The sequence below is a fragment of the Stegastes partitus genome, unplaced genomic scaffold, assembly GCF_000690725.1.
Source record: "Stegastes partitus isolate 25-593 unplaced genomic scaffold, Stegastes_partitus-1.0.2 Scaffold506, whole genome shotgun sequence".
Classification (NCBI taxonomy): Eukaryota; Metazoa; Chordata; class Actinopteri; family Pomacentridae; genus Stegastes; species Stegastes partitus.
Window position 1 is genome coordinate 34,302 of NW_007578237.1, and position 19,167 is coordinate 53,468.

At 44.3% G+C, this 19,167-nt stretch overlaps 2 protein-coding genes across 2 annotated transcripts in view; both read right to left on the bottom strand.

Moving 5' to 3' along the window:
- The window catches only part of gaa (alpha glucosidase), a 12,523-nt gene extending 2,836 nt beyond the window's left edge, over positions 1-9,687 (bottom strand). The window contains exons 1-13 of the mRNA XM_008287540.1: positions 8,830-9,687; positions 7,119-7,270; positions 6,142-6,307; positions 4,963-5,059; positions 4,743-4,862; positions 4,433-4,551; positions 4,027-4,158; positions 3,756-3,866; positions 3,547-3,660; positions 3,369-3,453; positions 3,134-3,251; positions 2,022-2,155; positions 1,713-1,864 (exon numbers count right to left, since the gene is read on the bottom strand). Of these exons, the coding sequence (XP_008285762.1) occupies positions 1,713-1,864; positions 2,022-2,155; positions 3,134-3,251; positions 3,369-3,453; positions 3,547-3,660; positions 3,756-3,866; positions 4,027-4,158; positions 4,433-4,551; positions 4,743-4,862; positions 4,963-5,059; positions 6,142-6,307; positions 7,119-7,270; positions 8,830-9,348 (2,019 nt within the window). The 5' untranslated portion in view covers positions 9,349-9,687. The remainder of the gene's footprint in view (positions 1-1,712; positions 1,865-2,021; positions 2,156-3,133; positions 3,252-3,368; positions 3,454-3,546; positions 3,661-3,755; positions 3,867-4,026; positions 4,159-4,432; positions 4,552-4,742; positions 4,863-4,962; positions 5,060-6,141; positions 6,308-7,118; positions 7,271-8,829) is intronic.
- Positions 9,688-10,195: 508 nt separating this feature from the next.
- On the bottom strand, positions 10,196-18,819 carry samd9l (sterile alpha motif domain containing 9 like). The gene is made up of 3 exons (XM_008287539.1): positions 18,566-18,819; positions 15,793-15,857; positions 10,196-15,492 (listed from the first exon to the last, which is right to left on the bottom strand). The coding sequence occupies exons 2-3, from the start codon at positions 15,794-15,796 to the stop codon at positions 10,883-10,885; spliced, it is 4,614 nt and encodes a 1,537-aa protein (XP_008285761.1). The 5' UTR covers positions 15,797-15,857; positions 18,566-18,819; the 3' UTR covers positions 10,196-10,882.
- Between the last annotated feature and the right edge of the window lie 348 nt (positions 18,820-19,167).

Sequence of the window (19,167 nt, forward strand, 5' to 3'; positions counted from 1 at the left end):
GAAGTTATCTGTGAATACATGAGTTAGAAAACCAGTGTTTTTCCTGATGTCCAGCAACAGCATTGTAAAACTCTTCCAGTTGGGACAGAGTGGTTTCACTCTCATACCTGCTCAGTACACGATCAATTATTGGCCACAAATGGACAAAAAATGGAAAAGGTAAAAATAATTAAAGCCGCAAGCAGCATTTGACGGCTGGCTTCTCGCAGCAGTGCGACTGAGACAGTCAGTGTGCACATTGAACACGCTGTGGCAGGACTCAGAGCACACGTGTACAGCTTCAGTCAGAGCGGAGCACATACAGGTAAGTTACACAGCACGTCCCATTTAACGGCGTTTTATGGCGTTTTGGCGAAATTCTACAGGCCGCCATTTTGAGCGAATCAGACTTTTGCAGAGCGTTTCAATAACTTTCAATCACCACGTCCTCTAGATTGTGCTGGCCAAATTTCAGGTGTGTGCAACTTACCCCCTAGGAGGAGACAAAAATGAGTGAAAATCGCAAAATTCTGACTGTATTTTTTTCAAAATGGCGGACTTCCTGTTGGGTTCAGGGCTTGGCACTGACTGACTTTTTTGTGCGTCCTGACCTGCTACACATGCCCACCGAATCTTGTAGCTGTAGGTGAAACGCTCTTCCGACGGGACTCCGTTGAATGCTGGAAACACCACAGAAATGGCCAAAACGGCCATTGATCGAAATTGCACGGGCCGCCATTTCCACGCCGTCAGACTTTTGCGGAGCATTTTGATAACTTTTAATCACCACCTCCTGTAGTTTGTGCTGGCCAAATTTCAGGTTGTACGACGTTCCCTGTAGGAGGAGATCGATTTTGAAAATGGCCAAAAATGGCCATTTTCGGCCACAAGCCGCCATTTTTAACAAAATGGCCGACTTCCTGTTGAGTTTTGAGTATGTGTTCTTGAGGCTTTTTTGTGTGTCTCGGCATGTTACACGTGTGTGCTGAATTTCATGGCTCCACGTGAAAGTGTGTTTGGGGGCACTTTTTTTGTAATTTTCCAGGTGGCGCTGTTGAGCCATTTTTCAATTGAAGTGTGTATTTTCCCCTAATTATAAAATTTTTCACTGAGTCTGATGTGTGTGCCAAGTTTTGTGCATTTTCAAGTACGTTTAGGACCTCAAAAACGCATTTCTTTGTACAAAATAATAATAATTTAATCATAAAAATAAAGGTTTTATGGTTGGTGGAACATCGGAATAAATGTCCTTTTTTTTTTATTTTTTTAAACCAAATTTACACCATCATATCAGTGGTTAGTGTTCTTCTACCAAGGCAGGGTTTTACCATTGGAGACCACATGTAGGTATCAATGAACCTGCAGCATTTCAGGACTCCATCCACATATTTGATCCAGCTATGGCTCTTAGAGCATCAGTCCACAGGTTGACATGAAGAAGAATTTCTAACTAACACTAATGTTAGGTTTGACCCCAGATTTTACACGTTTCATTAAATAACATGCACAGAAAAACATCAGACAAACAGGAGATGGTGAGGTGTGAACGTTGTTCGTTCTGAGGTGGAATGACCCGCATATTTTAAATCTGCACGTTTCTTACGGCACCCCGAAAATGTCTGATTGTGTGAATTCACTGATGGGATGCTGGTTGATTTTACTGTCAACTGTGCAATGACGCTAAAAGAACATAAGCAGATAGAACACAGACAGACAGACAGACGGTCTCTCACAGCGTTGGGTTTGTCGTTGTGGTTCCTCATAAACGGGTAGAAGGCGCCGAGCTGCATCCATCGAACACACAGCTCCTCGGTGGTGTCGCCTTCGAAGCCGCAGACATCTGCTCCCACCAGAGGAACGCCGAACAGGCCGAACTGCAGCACCGCTGGGGAGCAACAGGAAGTGCAAGAAATCAGTCGAATCCATCCCAACGTCAAACCACACAGCTGCTGATCACAGCTCTATGAAAAACTGAGCAGCCATCGCATGCGTTCACACATCTGTGAGAACGTAGAGCGGTTTCACAAACTACATCTCCTCACCAGGAACAGAGAGCCGAAGCTGCTCCCAGTCACTTCTCACGTCTCCCGTCCAAACCCCAGAGAAGCGTCCGATGCCGGGATACGAGGAGCGAGACAGGACGAAGGGGCGCTTCCTCCGGACCGCCAGGAGAGCGCTGAGCAGACACGTCATTAATATGGCAGCTTTAATACAGACCAGACCAACACAAAGAGCTTCACAGCTGCATAAACATGCAAACAAGGTTATAAACGAAGGAATCCTAAACAGGGGAACGCTGTCGGAGATCACACGTAAAATAAGGAAACACCTTATGAGACAAAATAAAATAAATGAATAAAATAAAATACCCATAATTAAAATACAGACAGACAGATAGCTGGGGGTCAAAATAAAAGTCAAACTTCATAAAAACAGAGTAAGGAAATAATAAAAACAAAAAAGTAATAAACAATGAACTAAAACATGTAAACAGGTGAATAAACCTTCAGCTTCCACTCCATGTGCAGTGTTGTATTGTCATTTAAACTGTCTGCTTTAGGTCCGGTCTCTCTTCACAGCACGTCTTATTTACGTCGTTCTTTTATACTTTTCTTTTACACGTTTTATTTAGATTTCTTAGATCTAGATCCTGTATTTGTTGCCTGTCTTGTTAACGTTGTGTACCACAGTAAAACGCTTTCTGATTTCTGATAAATACAGAAATCAATAAACAGAATTAGTTCTAAGAAGAGCGACGAATAAATCTAATCAACTAATGTGTAAATAGAGAAATAAATAAATCAAATTAATTCTAGAGCAGTAATATATTATTGAAATTAATCAAATGCATCAAAAGCAAAAAGGGGTTTCCTGAGTTTGCCTTTAACAACGTCACCTGTACGATGACTGTATTATTCATTTCCTGACTCCACTCAGATTTGACATTTTAAATCCTGGTGACCAGACCAGAGCTCAGTTTCATTCCAGTGACCTACAGTTAAACACTGCTGTCCTACTTTCCAAGACTTTTACGACGAGTCGGTGGAACCATTGATAAGCGTTTAACTGTTTTATCTCTGTGCTACGAAGCCGCCCTCCTGCATGCAACCGCCTGCTCATAGTGTTCTGGCATCTCGTTATTTCTGGGCCCAACCTGTGCGTGGCGTGAGCTTCTGTGAGTCCGTACAGATTGTGCAGGTTGTAGTGAGAGGAGGCCTTCTGCTGAGCTGACATGCACAGAGTCCCCGAGTTCAGCCGACCTCCAACCACCTCTGTTGACAATCAGGGACACACTCAGGCTGCGTGACAAGTGTGTTATCAGCAATATCCATAAATGCACTCGTATAACCTGAGCGTAAATGTGTAACCGATAAACCTCGAACACGTACTGGGCGTGTAGGGCGGGTTCTCTAGATCGCTATCAGGACAACCCTCCACCGAGCCCTGCACGAAGCTGGCCGGTTCATTCATGTCCTGGTGGAGCAGGAGGGAACAAAACATCACCATAAGTTAGTGTTCTTGTGAGTGTGAAGGTGCAAATCAAACTCAACAACTGCGTCTACATACAATCCACAGACCGTCCACGGGAACTTTGGCGTAAAACGCTCTGATGCAGTCCTCCCACCACTGCCTGGTCTCTGGGTTGGTGAAGTCGGGGAAGGCGGTCGGGCCGGGCCAGACCTGTAGGCACAGAGCAGCAGCCACGCCCCGGTTAACAGAGGATACACACAACCTGCACACACCTCAAATAACAGCATCAGAAAACAAAGTCCAACCTTCCCTATCAGAATGCCTCCTGTTGCATTTTTTATAAACACATCTCGTTTCAGTCCGTCGTCGAAGGGCGGGTAAGTTCCAGGGGCGCCGGTGCTGCTGATCCCCGGGTCCTGAGACACAAACCGGGACAGAAAGGCTCATTTTTGCTGCCATCTGCTGGCAGAGCATCACTAATGCTTTCTCATTTAGAGAACTGTACTTGTGACTTGAGTTGAAATGCAAAAAAATGTAAATGAAAACCAGCAGCTCTTATTCTGAAAGGCGTCGCACCAGGATCAGGATGTACTTCATGCCTCTCTGGTGAAACCCGTCCACCGTCTCCGGGAGGTCTCCGAATCGCCACGGGTCGAAGGTGAACACCCTGCGCTTGTTTGCGTAGTCCAGGTCATTCCACTGCACGTCCTGGTGGAGAGGAAAAGAGAAGACAGATGATCAGAGTATTACACAATAAATGCACTCATCAGGAATTCAGATTCTCATATACTCAATAAAACATAAAAATTAAACATTTAGAAAACGTCCTAGAAAGCAAACAAAGCAGCACGGTGGGGACGGGATCAGCCAGGTGACGGCTGGACTCATTTAAATCAATGTTTAGCTTCATTAAATCCATTTAAAATTACATCTACAACACAGCAAAGCGCCTGAATAATCCCGTCCTGTGACCTGTACTTGCCAGGGGAAGGTTGGCGTCGTGCATGCGTTGTGCGACTCTGCGGGTCGTGTTGGATGTTGTGTAGCCCCAGCGACACAGGTGGAAGCCCAGCGACCAGTAGGGAGGCATCATGGGACGTCCTGGGAGCAGAGAAACCACAACACTGAAACACTTTTCCCTTTTTTATCCAGGTTGCCACAGGGTTCCTTCACATGCACTGACAGGCTTGTACAAGTTTTGCACTTAAAAACGACCTGAGGTACGAGCTCCAAATGCTGTTACTGCTCTGACAGGTGTCACTGAACGTCACTCACACACGTAGAGGGCGTACCGATGATGCTGAGGTACTGTCGTATGACGCTGTGGGCGTCAGGACCCAAGAAAATGTAGAGATCCAGGATCCCTCCGGTGGACACCCAGGTCAGAGCAGGCGCCGGCTGCAGCATCACCTCTGGGAAGACGGTTGTTAACCATTAGTGTCCTTGTTGGCTGGAAACATTCGTGGAAATGTAAACTAAACCGTGTGTGTTGTGGATCAGACGGGTCGGCACCGATTGCGTTGCTGTTGAGAAGGAAAACTCCGTGAGCGAAGCCGTCGTCTTCCTGCACGACGTAGAACGGATGTGAGCCGTAGAGGTTGGCGTCGGCCTGTAGAGACACACCCACGGTTACCATCACCGCTGTCTAGTCGGAGTCGCTTTAACTCAAATAAAACAACTTTTAGGGGCCTGGAGAGAAAATGATCCAGTGACTGACTTCAGGACCATGTTTTGATTCTGTGATGCAGCGTTTCATTTAACAGCCCCGACAACGTAAATACCAGATTTAATGACTTCTATTGGAGCAACACACTCAAACTGAATTTATTGTTTTGCTTTTGCCAACTGAAAATTATTTTCTGCAACATTTTCTGTCCTTGGAGGCCTTAAAACAAAAACATCTGGTATTATCCATCACTGGTTGTTTAATCTGAGTTATTTTTACTCTAATAAAATAACTTTTAGGGGCCTTGTAGGATCAGATTTTCCTAGTTCTGTCCTTGCACCTCCTCTGATTTCGTGATATAAACTTCCACTTTACACCCTCGACAACTTAAAAAACAGATTTTGGTGACTTTTATTGGAGGACCAGCCTCAAGACTAATCTTATTTTATGTTTTTGGCCCTCAACGAACTCTTAATGATGACGTTTGTCTTTTATTTAGTTGGTGTGTCGTGTCTGTTTCCTGCCTTCAGCCCTGTCAGTTCAGGTAACCTCACCTCAATCAGTCTCCTGCTGGATGACAAATTTGTTCAATCCTACAAAAGTCCTCACAGAAATCCCAAAGTGTCCAAAAACACCAGATATGTGGGATGCACAACGCGTCTAAAATAATTCAATTTGGCTGAACTATCTTAGAAATAAAAAGCTGTCTGGGTGTTTACGAACAAGAAAAGCTCCACAAACAGCTCGTGTTTCTGAACGGGTTTGACGGTGTGTTTAAGAAAGACTGTTCTACAGGGACTGGTTACCTGTCCAGGTGAACCTGCCTTCACCCTGAGTCAGCTGGGATAGGCTCCGCCCCCCATGACCCTAGTGAGGATTAAGCGGTGTATAGATAATGGTTGGATGGATGGATGTTCTACAGGGACAGCGGGCAGCACACGTTTTATTTTCCATCACCAACATCAGTAACATGTGGATTCTTCCCTTCTGGGTTGTTCATCACAGGGAGAAGAAACAAAACTCACATGCGGCGCCATGTCTCTGTTCCACAGAGTCAGAGAGGTCCAGTTGAGGTCCAGGAGGATGGAGGTGTAATGTTCTCCGAGGCCGGACACCAGGGAGGAGGCCAGCGTGGTGGAGAGCTGCAGGTACTGATCAGCAAACAGCAGAGGGGCGACGGTGGTGTTCATTCTGGGCAGAGGACAAATCCATGACTCAGAGGGCGATACAGGAGACTTTTAGTGCCTCTGATGCTCAGCATCCATTCTTCATCTCTACACCTTAATCCTCACCAGGGTCATGGGGGGCGGAGCCTATCCCAGCTGACTCAGGGTGAAGGCAGGTTCACCTGGACAGGTAACCAGTCTATCACAGGGCTACACTTAGAGACAGACAACCAAGCACACTCACATTCACACCTACGGACAATTTACAATCACCAATTAACCTCAGCATGTTTCTGGACTGTGGGAGGAAGCCGGAGAACCCGGAGAGAACCCACGCTGCACGGGGAGAACATGGAGACTCCACGCAGGAAGATCCCGGGTGTCCTCACCGGGATGCCAACCGGCGACCTTCTAGCTGTGAGGCCACGGTGCTAACCACTGAGACACCTGCAGCCCTGATGCTCAATATGCACAATAAACCATATATACAGCGTAAAATGTACTATAAATAGGCATAAACTGTACAAAGTGTAATAAAATGAGGTTTTTATAATCCAGGTGGCACGACATTACACCGATCAGCCACAACATTAAAACCACTGACATGTGAAGTGAATAAGACGGATTTTCATGTCAGCTGGTGGGATTTATTTATGCAGTAAACTTTGTGTTATTGACGTATTAAAAGCAGAAGCAGTGGGAACACGTGCTGTAAACCCTGAGCTGGATGAGAGGAAAACTCTGCAAGCAGAGAAAACTGTAGGATTATGAACGGAGGGACGAAGCAGGCTGGCTTCACTGTGATAAATGAATTAACACTGAACAGAACCACTCACATGACTCTCCCGTTTGATCTTCGTCGCACTATGAAGCCGAACGGGTCCGACCGGTACTCGGTGGCGTAGAGGACGCTCTGGTTATCAGCTCTGCTCTCAGGAATTCCACCTGGAAGATGAACTTCATACCGCTGAGACGCTGCGTCCTTCAGCTTAAGCAGAGCGGATGAATACATAAGAACAACATTTAAATTATCGCTCCACAGATTCACAGCGCTGGGTTTTATTTCTAAAGAACGCTGAGAAAAGAGCAAAAAATTATGAAATTCATAAATCACAGATAAAGACATAAACTGCAAAACACTGAAAAATCTGAATAAATATTGATTTATTTACTTTATTTAAGTAGGTGAAACAAAGTTGGTGAACAAACATGTGAAAATTGAACATTTTAATTTTGGTAAAATCAAACAAAAATTAGAAAACAGAAAACATCCTCTCAGATTTTGTTCAGACTTTATTGTCAAATATTTGGCTGAATTTTGAGAATCTAATTTGGGTTTACACCTGAAGTAGAACTCCCAGAGCCATGACATGTGGTGAGGACACAGAGGCCAAATCTTAATTATTGCCCCTTGAAAATGGAAAACAAGTGCAAAAACCAGGCTGGTATTGTGTCCCCAAGATGTTCCTGTCGGTGTATATTTTTGGATGTATCTACTTTTCCTACTAAAGTACAGTCTTTGGTCGACGTCTCATGAACTTTGAGGACTCTGAGGTCAGTAGAAGCTGATGTGTGGCGGCTGCTGGAAGCCAGGCTCCATGTTTTTAGTGATTCTGACAAGAAAAGACGGGAAAGTGGATTTGTTGCTAAAAAAAAAACCAAACCTGGAACGTTTTTATTACCTGACACACATCAGACTCTGCTCACATGAGAGGCCTTAAGAGTTCAAGTAAATGTTCACCAACATGTGATTTGTACACATACAGAGGAAACATCAGGAGCCCAGCACCACCTTTGTTTTCTCCACCAGTTAACAATACACTGTATTTTACTCCTGCAGGAAAACTACGTTAATCTTCTGTTTTATAGGGTTGCTTTTCTACTTTTATTGTCTAATTTATGTTTGTACATGTTATTTATGTTTTTGTTTATACCCTCTTTTACAACTTATTTATCCACTACCTTATTCTAATTCCATATTATATACGTATAACATGATATGCTATAATAATAATGATCTGTGTTGTTTTTGCAGTTGCATTTGTTGCACTGATGTTGGCAGAACTTTAACTTCCTGACTTCCTGTATATTTCCATATTAAGCCTCTGACGCTGTACGGTGCCTTTTCCACTTAAAAACATTTTCAATCAGTGTATTTTACGCCTTATTGCACATTTTCTACTTATACATCTTATATTTGATATTTCTTATATTTCCAGTATATGTGTCTTGTTTATTCGTACCGTGGTGATCGTCCTGCTGATGTCTCCTGTGGATCAATAAAGTATTTCTGCTCTATGACTACTGCTGGCCTTGTTTTTATATTTGCTGTGTTTACGGTCCTCTACCTGAATACGGCATTTTCAGCTCTTTGACTTTTTTAACTGATGTTGTGTTGATTCATTTTGAAAATCTTTAACCACGTTCACTTTATTGCTGCACTTTTTCTTCTCTGGTTTGGACTGACCAGCCTTGTTGTTGTTGTTGTTGTTGTTGTTGTTGTTGTTGTTGTGACATGTGGCTCTATCTGGGGCTGTGTGTACCTACAGTGAGGTGCAGGCAGCCTGCGGTCTCCTCTGTCACCTCCAGCCTCAGACTGGACACGTCTCTGGGCAGATAGGAGGGCTGTCTGCGGGTCAGGGAGGCGGTCTGGCCCCGGGCGGTGGGCGTCAGGGGGCCCATGGTGTAGCCCGGGTACAGCCGGGGGTAGAAGCACCAGGGTGGGCCTGCAGACCCGGCCAGAGGGGCGTAGCAGCACCCCCTCCCCTCGCACTCCCCCCGGGTCAGGCTCCGGTCTCTGCCGCAGTCGAACCGAGCCTCTGGGGCCATGGTGCATTCACGGTCTCCGTAAACCCCGGATGTTTGCGGGTGCACAGCCCTCCCGGAAGTGTTCTGCCGCCCTGCTGCCTCATAAACGAGCCGTTGGTGTGCTGAGAGCTCGCGCTGCTCGTCGTGAACCCACCGAACCGGTCCGGACTCGAGCCTGGACACGTAGTGGAGGCATAAACACGCCAACAGAGAGAAGGCGAGCAGCAGCAGCACAGCTCCGGTGGAACCGGACGACATGTTGGGAGCCGTTTTCTGCTCCTGGAAGCGGAACCACAGCCGGCGGCAGAAACCCGCCGCTGCTCACTGAGCATGCGCGTTCACATACCGACAATAACCGAACAGCTCACGGCAGTAACAGGCCGCCGAAGGAGCTAATCCATGATAGCAACAAGCAGGCTAATGCTAAAGCTACGGCAAGCAACCTGGGACAAAAGTGCTCGAAACTACTACAACATTATTTACATTTCGCTTTTTTTTTTAAAGTAAGTTTTCAGGAATAAAACGTTAAAATTTAAAGCCAGGAAGTAAAATGTGTCGCATTTAGCACCAAATTATATCAAAGTTATTCAAATCCGCATTCTTAATGTGATGATTTCCCCTATACTACAGACAAAACCCACACTATTGGAGTCATCATTTCTTAATAATCGATCATTAATGTAGCGTAATACAATATGAATCTGACCATTTCTACACCAGGTTCTGACCTCCAGAATATTGCATTAGTACTTATCGCCACTAATGAGCTAATCCTACTTTATATGTTACTATGTGCATTCATTTAAAACTATTTGATTTGTTAACACATTTTAATAACTGACACCTCTAACCTGGGAGCATTGGTTCTGTATTAGTTTGTCTAATCTTGTATTGAATAACCTGACTAAATCTGGCTCCATCACAAAGCTTTGTGGAGAAGAAATAGTCATTTATAAGATGTTTTGAAATCCTTAAAGCCACATATTTTAGCCATGTAACATAAAAGATGCCGAAGCACTGGGAATTATTGCCCTTACACTTAAAAACAACATTTTTTCAATTATTTCAAAGTAAAATAAAACAAAGGATACACAGTAATTGTCTTTTTTTTTTCAGCTTTATCTCAAAAACAAACATACTGTCAAAGTTTGCATTGCTCTTAACCCAATGTTAAAACACTGATACACGCTGGGGTTTCTTCTGTTTTTGTTCGTTTTTTTTTTTTTTCATTTGTTCCCCAAATTATCCTTGAAAATACAGAAGATTAGAATCAAGTCACACATTTGTTCACGTGCTGCTTTTCTTGGCATAGCTGGAAGAGTTTGTTTTTCTGTTTAACAGCATTCAGTTTCCTAAAAATGTGAACAAGTCACAAAATCCAAGCACAAACTGCGTTTTGATGCCAGCTGTACAGTGCACGCTATCTGAAGTGGAAAAACAATCTGAAAATAAAAACTATTCTAGATATAGATGTAATCAGGCACTTAAAGAAGCACTGAGCAGTAGATCAGTCCAGGCTAAATAAATCCATATGTACACACAAACTGTGGTCAATATTTTTTTCACTTTGCTTTGTTCGACTACGCTTGAAAACACACTAGAAAACTGACAAAAATACATTTCAGTTCATCTCACATCTTACAAAACAATGCAAAATCCACATATCCAACATTTTAGTTGTGTCTTTTAAAAAACATTTGACTGAATGAGCAGCCAACACATGGCCTGAGTTGATCATCTCTTCCTGCTCTCGGTGATGCAGTCGCTGACATACAGTCGCTCTGCAAACAGACTACTCATTGACGATGATGTTGCAGGCCACCGGGCCTCTGAAAGTGAACCCCAGGTTGAAGGTGATGTTTTCATTACTGTGAGGCACTGAGGGCACGTATAGAGGCAGGATGCTGAACTTCTTCTTCTTAGGGCCTTCAAGGAAAACGGCTCTGTCTTCGGTCCATCCGGAAACGCGTTTCAGCATCACGGTGATCTCGGGCATCTTCAACGCTTCGCCCCGAAACCACTTCATGCGTTTCTCAGAGACTGAGAAGCCCTTTGTGATTCTCTGGAACTTTCTCTTGTGGACAAATTTATCCAACCCAGTTCCATTTCCCAGAAAGAAATGGGTGTAGATCCTTTTTTTGCGCTGAGGAATGTCTTTCATTTTGGTCCAGTAACCTTTCTCCAGGTGTTCCACAGCCGACTGCACAATTTCATATTTGCTTTCTTTCTCGCGGTCTGAGTCATGATCTTCTGGCCAGAACAGCAAAGTGAGCAGGAACAGGGCACTTGGCAAACATCTGCTTTTATCGGATGGAAACTGACGACAAAGCGCCTGCAGATTTTTCAGAGGAACAACCTTTGGAGTTTGTGGTGACAGACAGTACAGAGAGATGTGGGACACGATGTAATTGATGATATCCTTTTGACCAAATCTGGCGGCTTCTGGATTGCTGGGGTAGAGAGAAAGGATACTCTCGAGAAGAGTTACTCCATTACTTTCGTCGGTCAGCTTGGAGAGGATGGATATGATGTTGCCACCACCAAGATGATAGATGATCATGCGTTTCTGGAAAGGAGTGAGGTTGTCTGGGATGGACTTCCCGTCTCGTAGAAGTGCGGTAGAATATGCTCCACTGAAGTACTTCCCGTACTCACAAGATTTTTTGGCCAACCACATTAGCGGATGGCTGATCTTCTCTTCAGGACGTTCAGGTGTCTCTTCTTCATCTGCACCAATGTCTGTCTGCCAGTAACTGAGGTCCTCTGAGATCCATTCCAGGGCATCCTGCATTGTACTGTGAAGTTTTTTCAAACGGTCATGAAATGGTTGCCAAGCGTCTTCAACTTCCTCAGGAATGTAACCCGTTAACAGGTACCTCATACATTCAGAATGACCATTGACTCTATTTGCAAACACTTGCAATGAGGAGATCAGCTTGAGCAGGCTGCACCCAACCTCAACTTCAGAGAAGAACCCTGAACTATTGATGTTCTCCATATCAGCGTCAGCTGCTTTCTCACATTCTTGAAAACACTCCAGGGCTTTCAGTGCAGTCTCCACAGCATGCGCAGTGTTTTGGGGTGTCTTTGCGATGTTGTCGATTGCCTTGCATTTTGCATTGAACCATTTCCTGTAGACCTGCCCTTTTGTGTCGAGGATGTATGAGTTGTTGGGCAGCTGTCTAGCTGCTGTCTCTGCCCAGTGTTTTGCCTCATCAAACTTTTCATAAGTATAATGAAGACGAGCAAGTTGTTGTGCAAAGAATGGATCTTCGTGGAAACGCTCGAATGCCTCCTTGAGGAGCTCAATTGCTTTTTCTGGGCTTTTCTCGTTTTCACGCACATGATCAATGAGAGGAGAGAAGAAACTATCATATTCATCCCCTTTGCTTATTCTGGCTCGCCTCAGAAAAAGGTGTCTCAAGAAAGTCAGATACTCATCTCTTCCAAATCTGTGCTCGAAAAGCACATTCTCACAGAGCAGTTCCATCGCCAAACTGCTTTGGGTCTTATGGCTTCCCAAAAGTTGCTGAAGAATTTCTTTCGCCACTAGAGGGTGGATGATTCTGATCGATTCAATGTGCGTCTTTTCATCTCTGAGGTGCAAGAAGACTAGTTTAGCCTGATCACTGAGGGATTTCTCAAACGTATGTTGGCGAAATCTCTCCAACCGAATGGTTAAGTCCAGCAGAGCTTCACAGTGGGACTGAGACATGAAAGAGTTTTGAACATACGTGTTCAGCAAGGCTACGTAGTGAATGAGGCGAGTGACCACAGATCGGTGGTCAATGTCTTGCAGCAAATGTTGCACAAACTTCTGAACGTAATCCACAGAGAAGCCTTCACTCATCAAAACAAACGTCAGGATGAAATCAGCCTCATATCCAAGTGCCTCCAGTTCCTTTCGTTTTCCTGCAAACTTTCTCTTCTCTTGAGTTGATAGCTTGTGAGTGACAGACACGTTCTTTAACGGAGACTCTTTGCATTTCCTCTCTGGATCATGAGAACGTCTGCAGCTCAACAGAATGAAACACAGAGTTCCATACTGGATCTGCTTGCTGTTAATGGCAACCTCTAGTTCATTCCTGAGATCGTCTAGATATTCTTTTTCTGAGTCTTCAATGAGGAGCAGCACAGGAAGGCACCTCTGTGGATCCGTTTCTTCATATTCTCTTAGTTCAACTGCATGTTGTGCAACAAGAGCAGCCGAGTACGAAGGCTTCACAACGGCACACCTCAGCTCCTCCCTGTTGTTCCACAGCACTTGTCTTGCCACCGTGCTTCCACCGCTTCCTGGGTGATGGTAGATGTTGATAATATTCACTGGAGTCTGATCTGCGTTGTTTTTCAAAGCATCTTTGAGAAGTTTGGACGTTTCGTGATAGGCATCTCTTTCAACTACCTCGCCAACATACTTGTGCTCGGCAAGCCAGAAGTTCAACCAGGTCACTCTCCCACCGCGGAGGAACTGGCTTTCGATGTTTGCCTTCTCCTCCTCGATGAAGTCATCGCTCGTTTCATCACAATGATCGACCGTCAGGATTTCCAGAGAATACATCTGTTCCTCTTCGTATGTTTCAAGGAGACATTTCCCTTTCACAAAGACTGGCAAGTGCTTCTTGGCACAAGCTTTCACAGGTTGCACATTCTGCAGAGTTGCATTAATGTGACTCATTTTCATCCCAACAACACTGGAATTGTCGACAGCTTGTTTTCCACACGAACCCTCTGCAAAGCTTTGCCACTTCTGGAAGTTTTTCTCCGATTCACAGATGCAGACGATGTCTTCATGGCCTTCCATGTCTGTGAAAAACTCATAAAAGGTGTGCAGGAGAGGTTTCTCAACTGGTGATGTGACAAGAAAAATGACCTGGAATGTGCCTTTGGGCAAGATTTGTTTACTGATTAACGACACAGATTCCCGCAGCAGAGTCATTTTGGTCTTGATCCAAGTCATCTCATCACACGGAGTTTCGTTTCCTTTGAAGTCAGTGCGGCCATTACAGAAGATCCAACTAGTCTGCTCAAACAGATGCAAGTGGCTGGTGAATTCTTTGATGCTTGTGCCACCAGATATCTTATAGTTCTGCAGAAAATGCATGTTGGCAGCATGATGCTGAAGGTATTTGTTGCAAAGACCTGATATCTTTGAGTCTGGGTCAAAATCAAACACGCAGAATATGTTCATGTTCAGCAGCCAGTCGATGTTGCAGAGGTCATCGGGCTTGAATTTGTTGGTGATGAGAATGAACCATTTTTCTGTCTCGATGAATTTCTTTCCACTCGTCATCAGCATGGTGAGCTTCCGTCCGAGGTCTTGGCAGATCTCAGGAGCGAACAAGAACTGGTTTTTCTCTGCGTCGTCTCTTTGAGCATCCCGACCTTTGACTCTCTGGTAAAAGTCGCTGAGGTCTTTGTCGCTGACTGGCTCTGTTTTTGAACCCACCCTTCGCAGAATCGCTTCTTTTTCAAATTCTACTTTGTTTGTTGACTCTTTGAAGTTTGGCAGACGGACTGCGTACACCTTACTCCTAACAATGCTGATGGAGGGCACAATGTCAACCTCTACCACATACCTCCTTTCTGTGCTCTGTTGATCCATGACCTCGATGAACCGTGGCGGTCGGACACACTGGCGTACATGCTCCTTGTCAGAGGAGAAGCTCCTTTCAATGTAGTCCAAAGCATCTACATAAATGTCCTTCTCTGTCACAGGGACGCCGACTATCTCACCGTGCACGTATCCTGCATCCTCCTTGCTGTCCATCACTCCAAAGTGGATTGTTCCATTTGACCTGATATTCATGCAGCCAGTCGCAAATTTAAGAACCTCTTTGGCGAACTTGGTTTGGAGTCTTGTGCGGTCCAACGAAGCAGCTACAGAAAAAGACTTAAACTCATGGCATGGAGACGTCAGATTAAAAGCACCGGATTCTGGTTGCAGGACTCTGTGCTTTACGTAAATGAAATCAATCCCTTCTTGATCAAATGGCCGCGGTTTGCAGTCTTGCTTTGAAATCAGCATGCATTGTTTCTCCTCTGAGACTTCCTGATCGCTGACAGGAGTCTGCGCTGGAGGATCTTCGCTTGTTGCAGGAACCGGTTTCTGACTGCTCTTCTGCTCTAACTCTGTTGTTTTGCCACCAGAGGGCTTTTTCTTCTCCTGACATTGTTGCTGTAACTTCAGAAGCTCATCTCGTTTCTGAATAATCAAATGAGCGGGCCCTAGTTTCATGCAAATCTTTGACTTCAAAAAGTCCTCATTCAGCGTGAGGAGGATTTGTCCGTCTACTTCTTCTTCGTAGAGCTTTTCTACGTACTGTTGCTTTACTCCGATGGATCTCAGCCAGTTGCTCACGTCAGATTCACTCCAGTTCTTGGGCGACTGCTCAGGTCGGTCAGCTGAACGGTGGGAAGACACAAAGAATGAACAGGTGAGATGACTAATAATAGAATCAGACAAACACAGGGGACACGGTGGGACGTATGTGGAGGATGGAAAACCATGTGAATTTGACATTTTGTAAATAAATCTCATCCAAAAACAAAAGCAAGCGGTGTGTTAGTCTGTCTTTCTAGTTTTAATCTTCCCTACCCTTCCCCAGCCTGTAGGGGACTGACTTTATTTATACAAGAAGAAAAACAACACATTTAGACGACACAGAAATCAGTACAACGTTTTTAGAAACCAGCTTTACTGACCCATGGTTCCTGTTCTCCTTCTGTCACATTACACGTGTTGACATCGACTCGTCACCATCTTCCATCTGCAAAGGAAAACATTTCAGTCACATTCAATCCATTACCATCAGGCTCATTTATCTTTTTGGTAAAACTGGAATCACAGATAGCATCAGTTTATTTTCTACTTCCTGGTACAGTCACTGTTCTAACACAGTCAAGCTCTATGCAAAACAATGTTCTACTGGGCTCCAATGAGCCTTTACATTTGGTTGGTAAAGAGTTGTGGGTCATTTTACAGCTAAAAAAACAAGCCTGCCAGTGCTCTGTGGGGGAATGTAGTGAAGAGAGGCGCATAAGACAGCTTCAGTGTTTGAGCTGGAACCCTGGTCACAGGAGCAGGTTATAAACTAACATGAAAGCATGATTCAAAGCACTACGTAGGCCGACTCTCCCTCTGGTAGAAGGCTGCAGCTCAGCGTGCTGTCCTTTTTGTGTTTAGGTTCCACATCCCTGTTTAGTTACTTCCTCTTTTATTTTGAAATCCACTTGTCTGTTTCCCTCCTTTTTTGCTTCCTTCACAAGTTTCCTCCTGTCCGGTCTCTTCTTTTAGTACAAACCGTCTGTCTTTCCTTTTCATTTGCTCCTAACCTGGTTTATTTCCCAGTTTTGTAGTTTTGGGATTCTGTTGATTTGGATCATTTTCTTCAGTCATTGAGTTTGTTTTTTACGTGGATTCTCCAGCTGCCTTTAGTTTTCTCTCCAACAATTCATGTTTTAGTAAAGCTGCTTTTTGCTATCATACCTGTTTGTCCCGTTTTGTGTTTTGTGTGTTCTCTGATCAGCCGGGACAATGAATGAATGAAAACACAAAGATGAGCACAGCTGAGGGGAGGAGTGGCACATTTCTATATCGATGTAGTCATGAGGTTCACAGGTCATATAAAAACAAAGAGTACAGCTTGACATTAGGTGTGAGTGTATTCAGAGCCTCAGCAGAAGTAAAAGTATGAATCCTGCTCTCTGAAAATACTCCACTACAAGTACAAGTCCTGCATTCAGAACTCTACTTCAGGATGAAAGCATTACCAGCTTCATTTACTTCAGGTATCCAAAGTAAAGTCTGAGCAGTGAAATGTTCCCTGTACGTTGCATCCTGCTGCTCATCTTTACTGCTTTACTTTTGGGTAGTTTAATGTAGAGCAACGCATCGTATTCTGTTTGTCGTGTCTCCCTTTAAAACCAATTCTCTCTACAAAGTTAGACGAGCTCAGAGATATTGGCCCGTTCTGTTCCTTGTGACGACACGTTTTCCAGCTAAGAGGGTGAATAAATACAGTGAATACACTCAATCCTTTAGTTCACCACCAACATTTAAAACCACCACCTCTGGAGAGTCTTCCACTGTAACGTGACGGTGACGAGTAGTCATGGCTGTTGCACACATTATTCTAATAATACTGTACAAAAAGTTCAATATTTACCTCTAAGATGCAAGAAGAACGTTGTATAGACGGAAGTAAAGAACGAGAAATTAAAATAAATGCATGAAGCGACATTGCACCAACGCACAAGTCCTCACAAGAAGAATGCAGGAGTGAGTGTTTGTTTTCCCGACTTTGGTTCATTTCTCAGATCAGAAGTGAAATTCTCAAACTACCCGTTCAATCTTCACGTCATTGTGTCTCTTGTGCAGCTTCTCATTCCTCCGAACAAGTTCTAAATGCTTTGGTACATCCATGCAAATGATTATATGCAATACTCTGCACTGTAGAACTGTATTTAACCGCCTCACAAATTCATTAAATCCACATTTTTCTCACAGATCAAGGCTCCACATTCATGTCCAAAGTTATGTCAAACCACCGCTGGGTCACTCCACCTCAGTTCACTGAAGTTTGAAAAAGTCCACGCCTGACCATCTCATATTTATCAGATCTCTTTTCTGTGCATTCGTACGCTATTAAGAAAAAGCTTTTTGCTCACAGGCGTGGTCACTTTCTGCTGTCCATGTTTGGATCTTTTCTTCCACCAAGCTGTGGAGAAATAGAGTCCTGAACTCTTGCAGGTTCCTTGATATGTGCATGTGGTGTTTAATGGCAGAACCCTGCTGTGATGGGAGAACACAAACCAGTTCTATGATGGTGCTAATGTGGTCAAACAAAGTCCACAATCTGTTCTACTCCAAACAGACAGAACATCTTTATATTTCAGCCTCAGAGGCTGATTTTTCCTCTGACTGGCACCAACAGGAGCTTCATGGTGCCTTCACAGGAATTTATGTTAAAACTTTTTTTTGCATTTATGGCCAATATTTGAACATGCTTTGAGCAGATATGAGGGAGAAACCAGCCCCTCCCACCTGGAAGAGCTTCACAATATTGTTACTGGACTAAAAGAGGAATCCTTCAAACTATTTTATTAAAAGTGCTGCCATTAGCAGTGTTATGGTTGATGGAACATGGGATTTATTTCACCACATTTGCACCATCATGTAACTGGTTTCTACCAAAGCAGGGTTTTAACATTACAAACTACATTCACATGCCAGTGACCCTGCGGCTGCTTTATTTCTCAGGTTCTGACTCTTCGAACATGATCCACAGGTTGGCAAACAGAAAACGATGCCAAAAATCGACGTGGTCCACTTTCTTCAGGGATTTTTAACACAAAAACGAACGTGAGCCCAGATTCTACACACAGACAATCAATATTCAATCATTCAAAGACAAGCAGGTTTGAGCATTTGGTGGACTGAGACAGAAACATTAGAAGGTGTTGACATGATTCCTACCTTCTGCTCTGGACTGAGACACTTCAGTCAGCTCTGATCTTCTCTGTAGTGAAGTGTAGCTTCTCTGTAGTTTCCTCATCCTGCTGGTCAGGTTTCGTTTTCGGGGAAACGCTGCAACAATAAAAGCTCCTCCCCTCAAACCAGAGCAGCAATAAAAGGGCCACTGACACCACAAATCAAGGCTGCATTCAAAAGCACCAGTGTCTCCCTGTTGTCAACCATCCATCCATCATCTATAAACCGCTTAATCCTCACGAGGGTCATGGGGGGCGGAGCCTATCCCAGCTGACTCAGGGTGAAGGCAGGTTCACCTGGACAGGTAACCAGTCTATCACAGGGCTACACTTAGAGACAGACAACCAAGCACACTCACATTCACACCTACGGACAATTTACAATCACCAATTAACCTCAGCATGTTTTTGGACCACTGTTGCCTCACAGCTAGAAGGTCGCCGGTTGGCGTCCCGGTTGTCATATTATGTTACTTATCGTCTTCTTATACATACACAGCAGGTTCAAAACACAAACACTGGTGCCGCGACTCCCCCTACTGGTCGGAGTCATACATGCAACATACATCACACCGGTGAGGACACCCG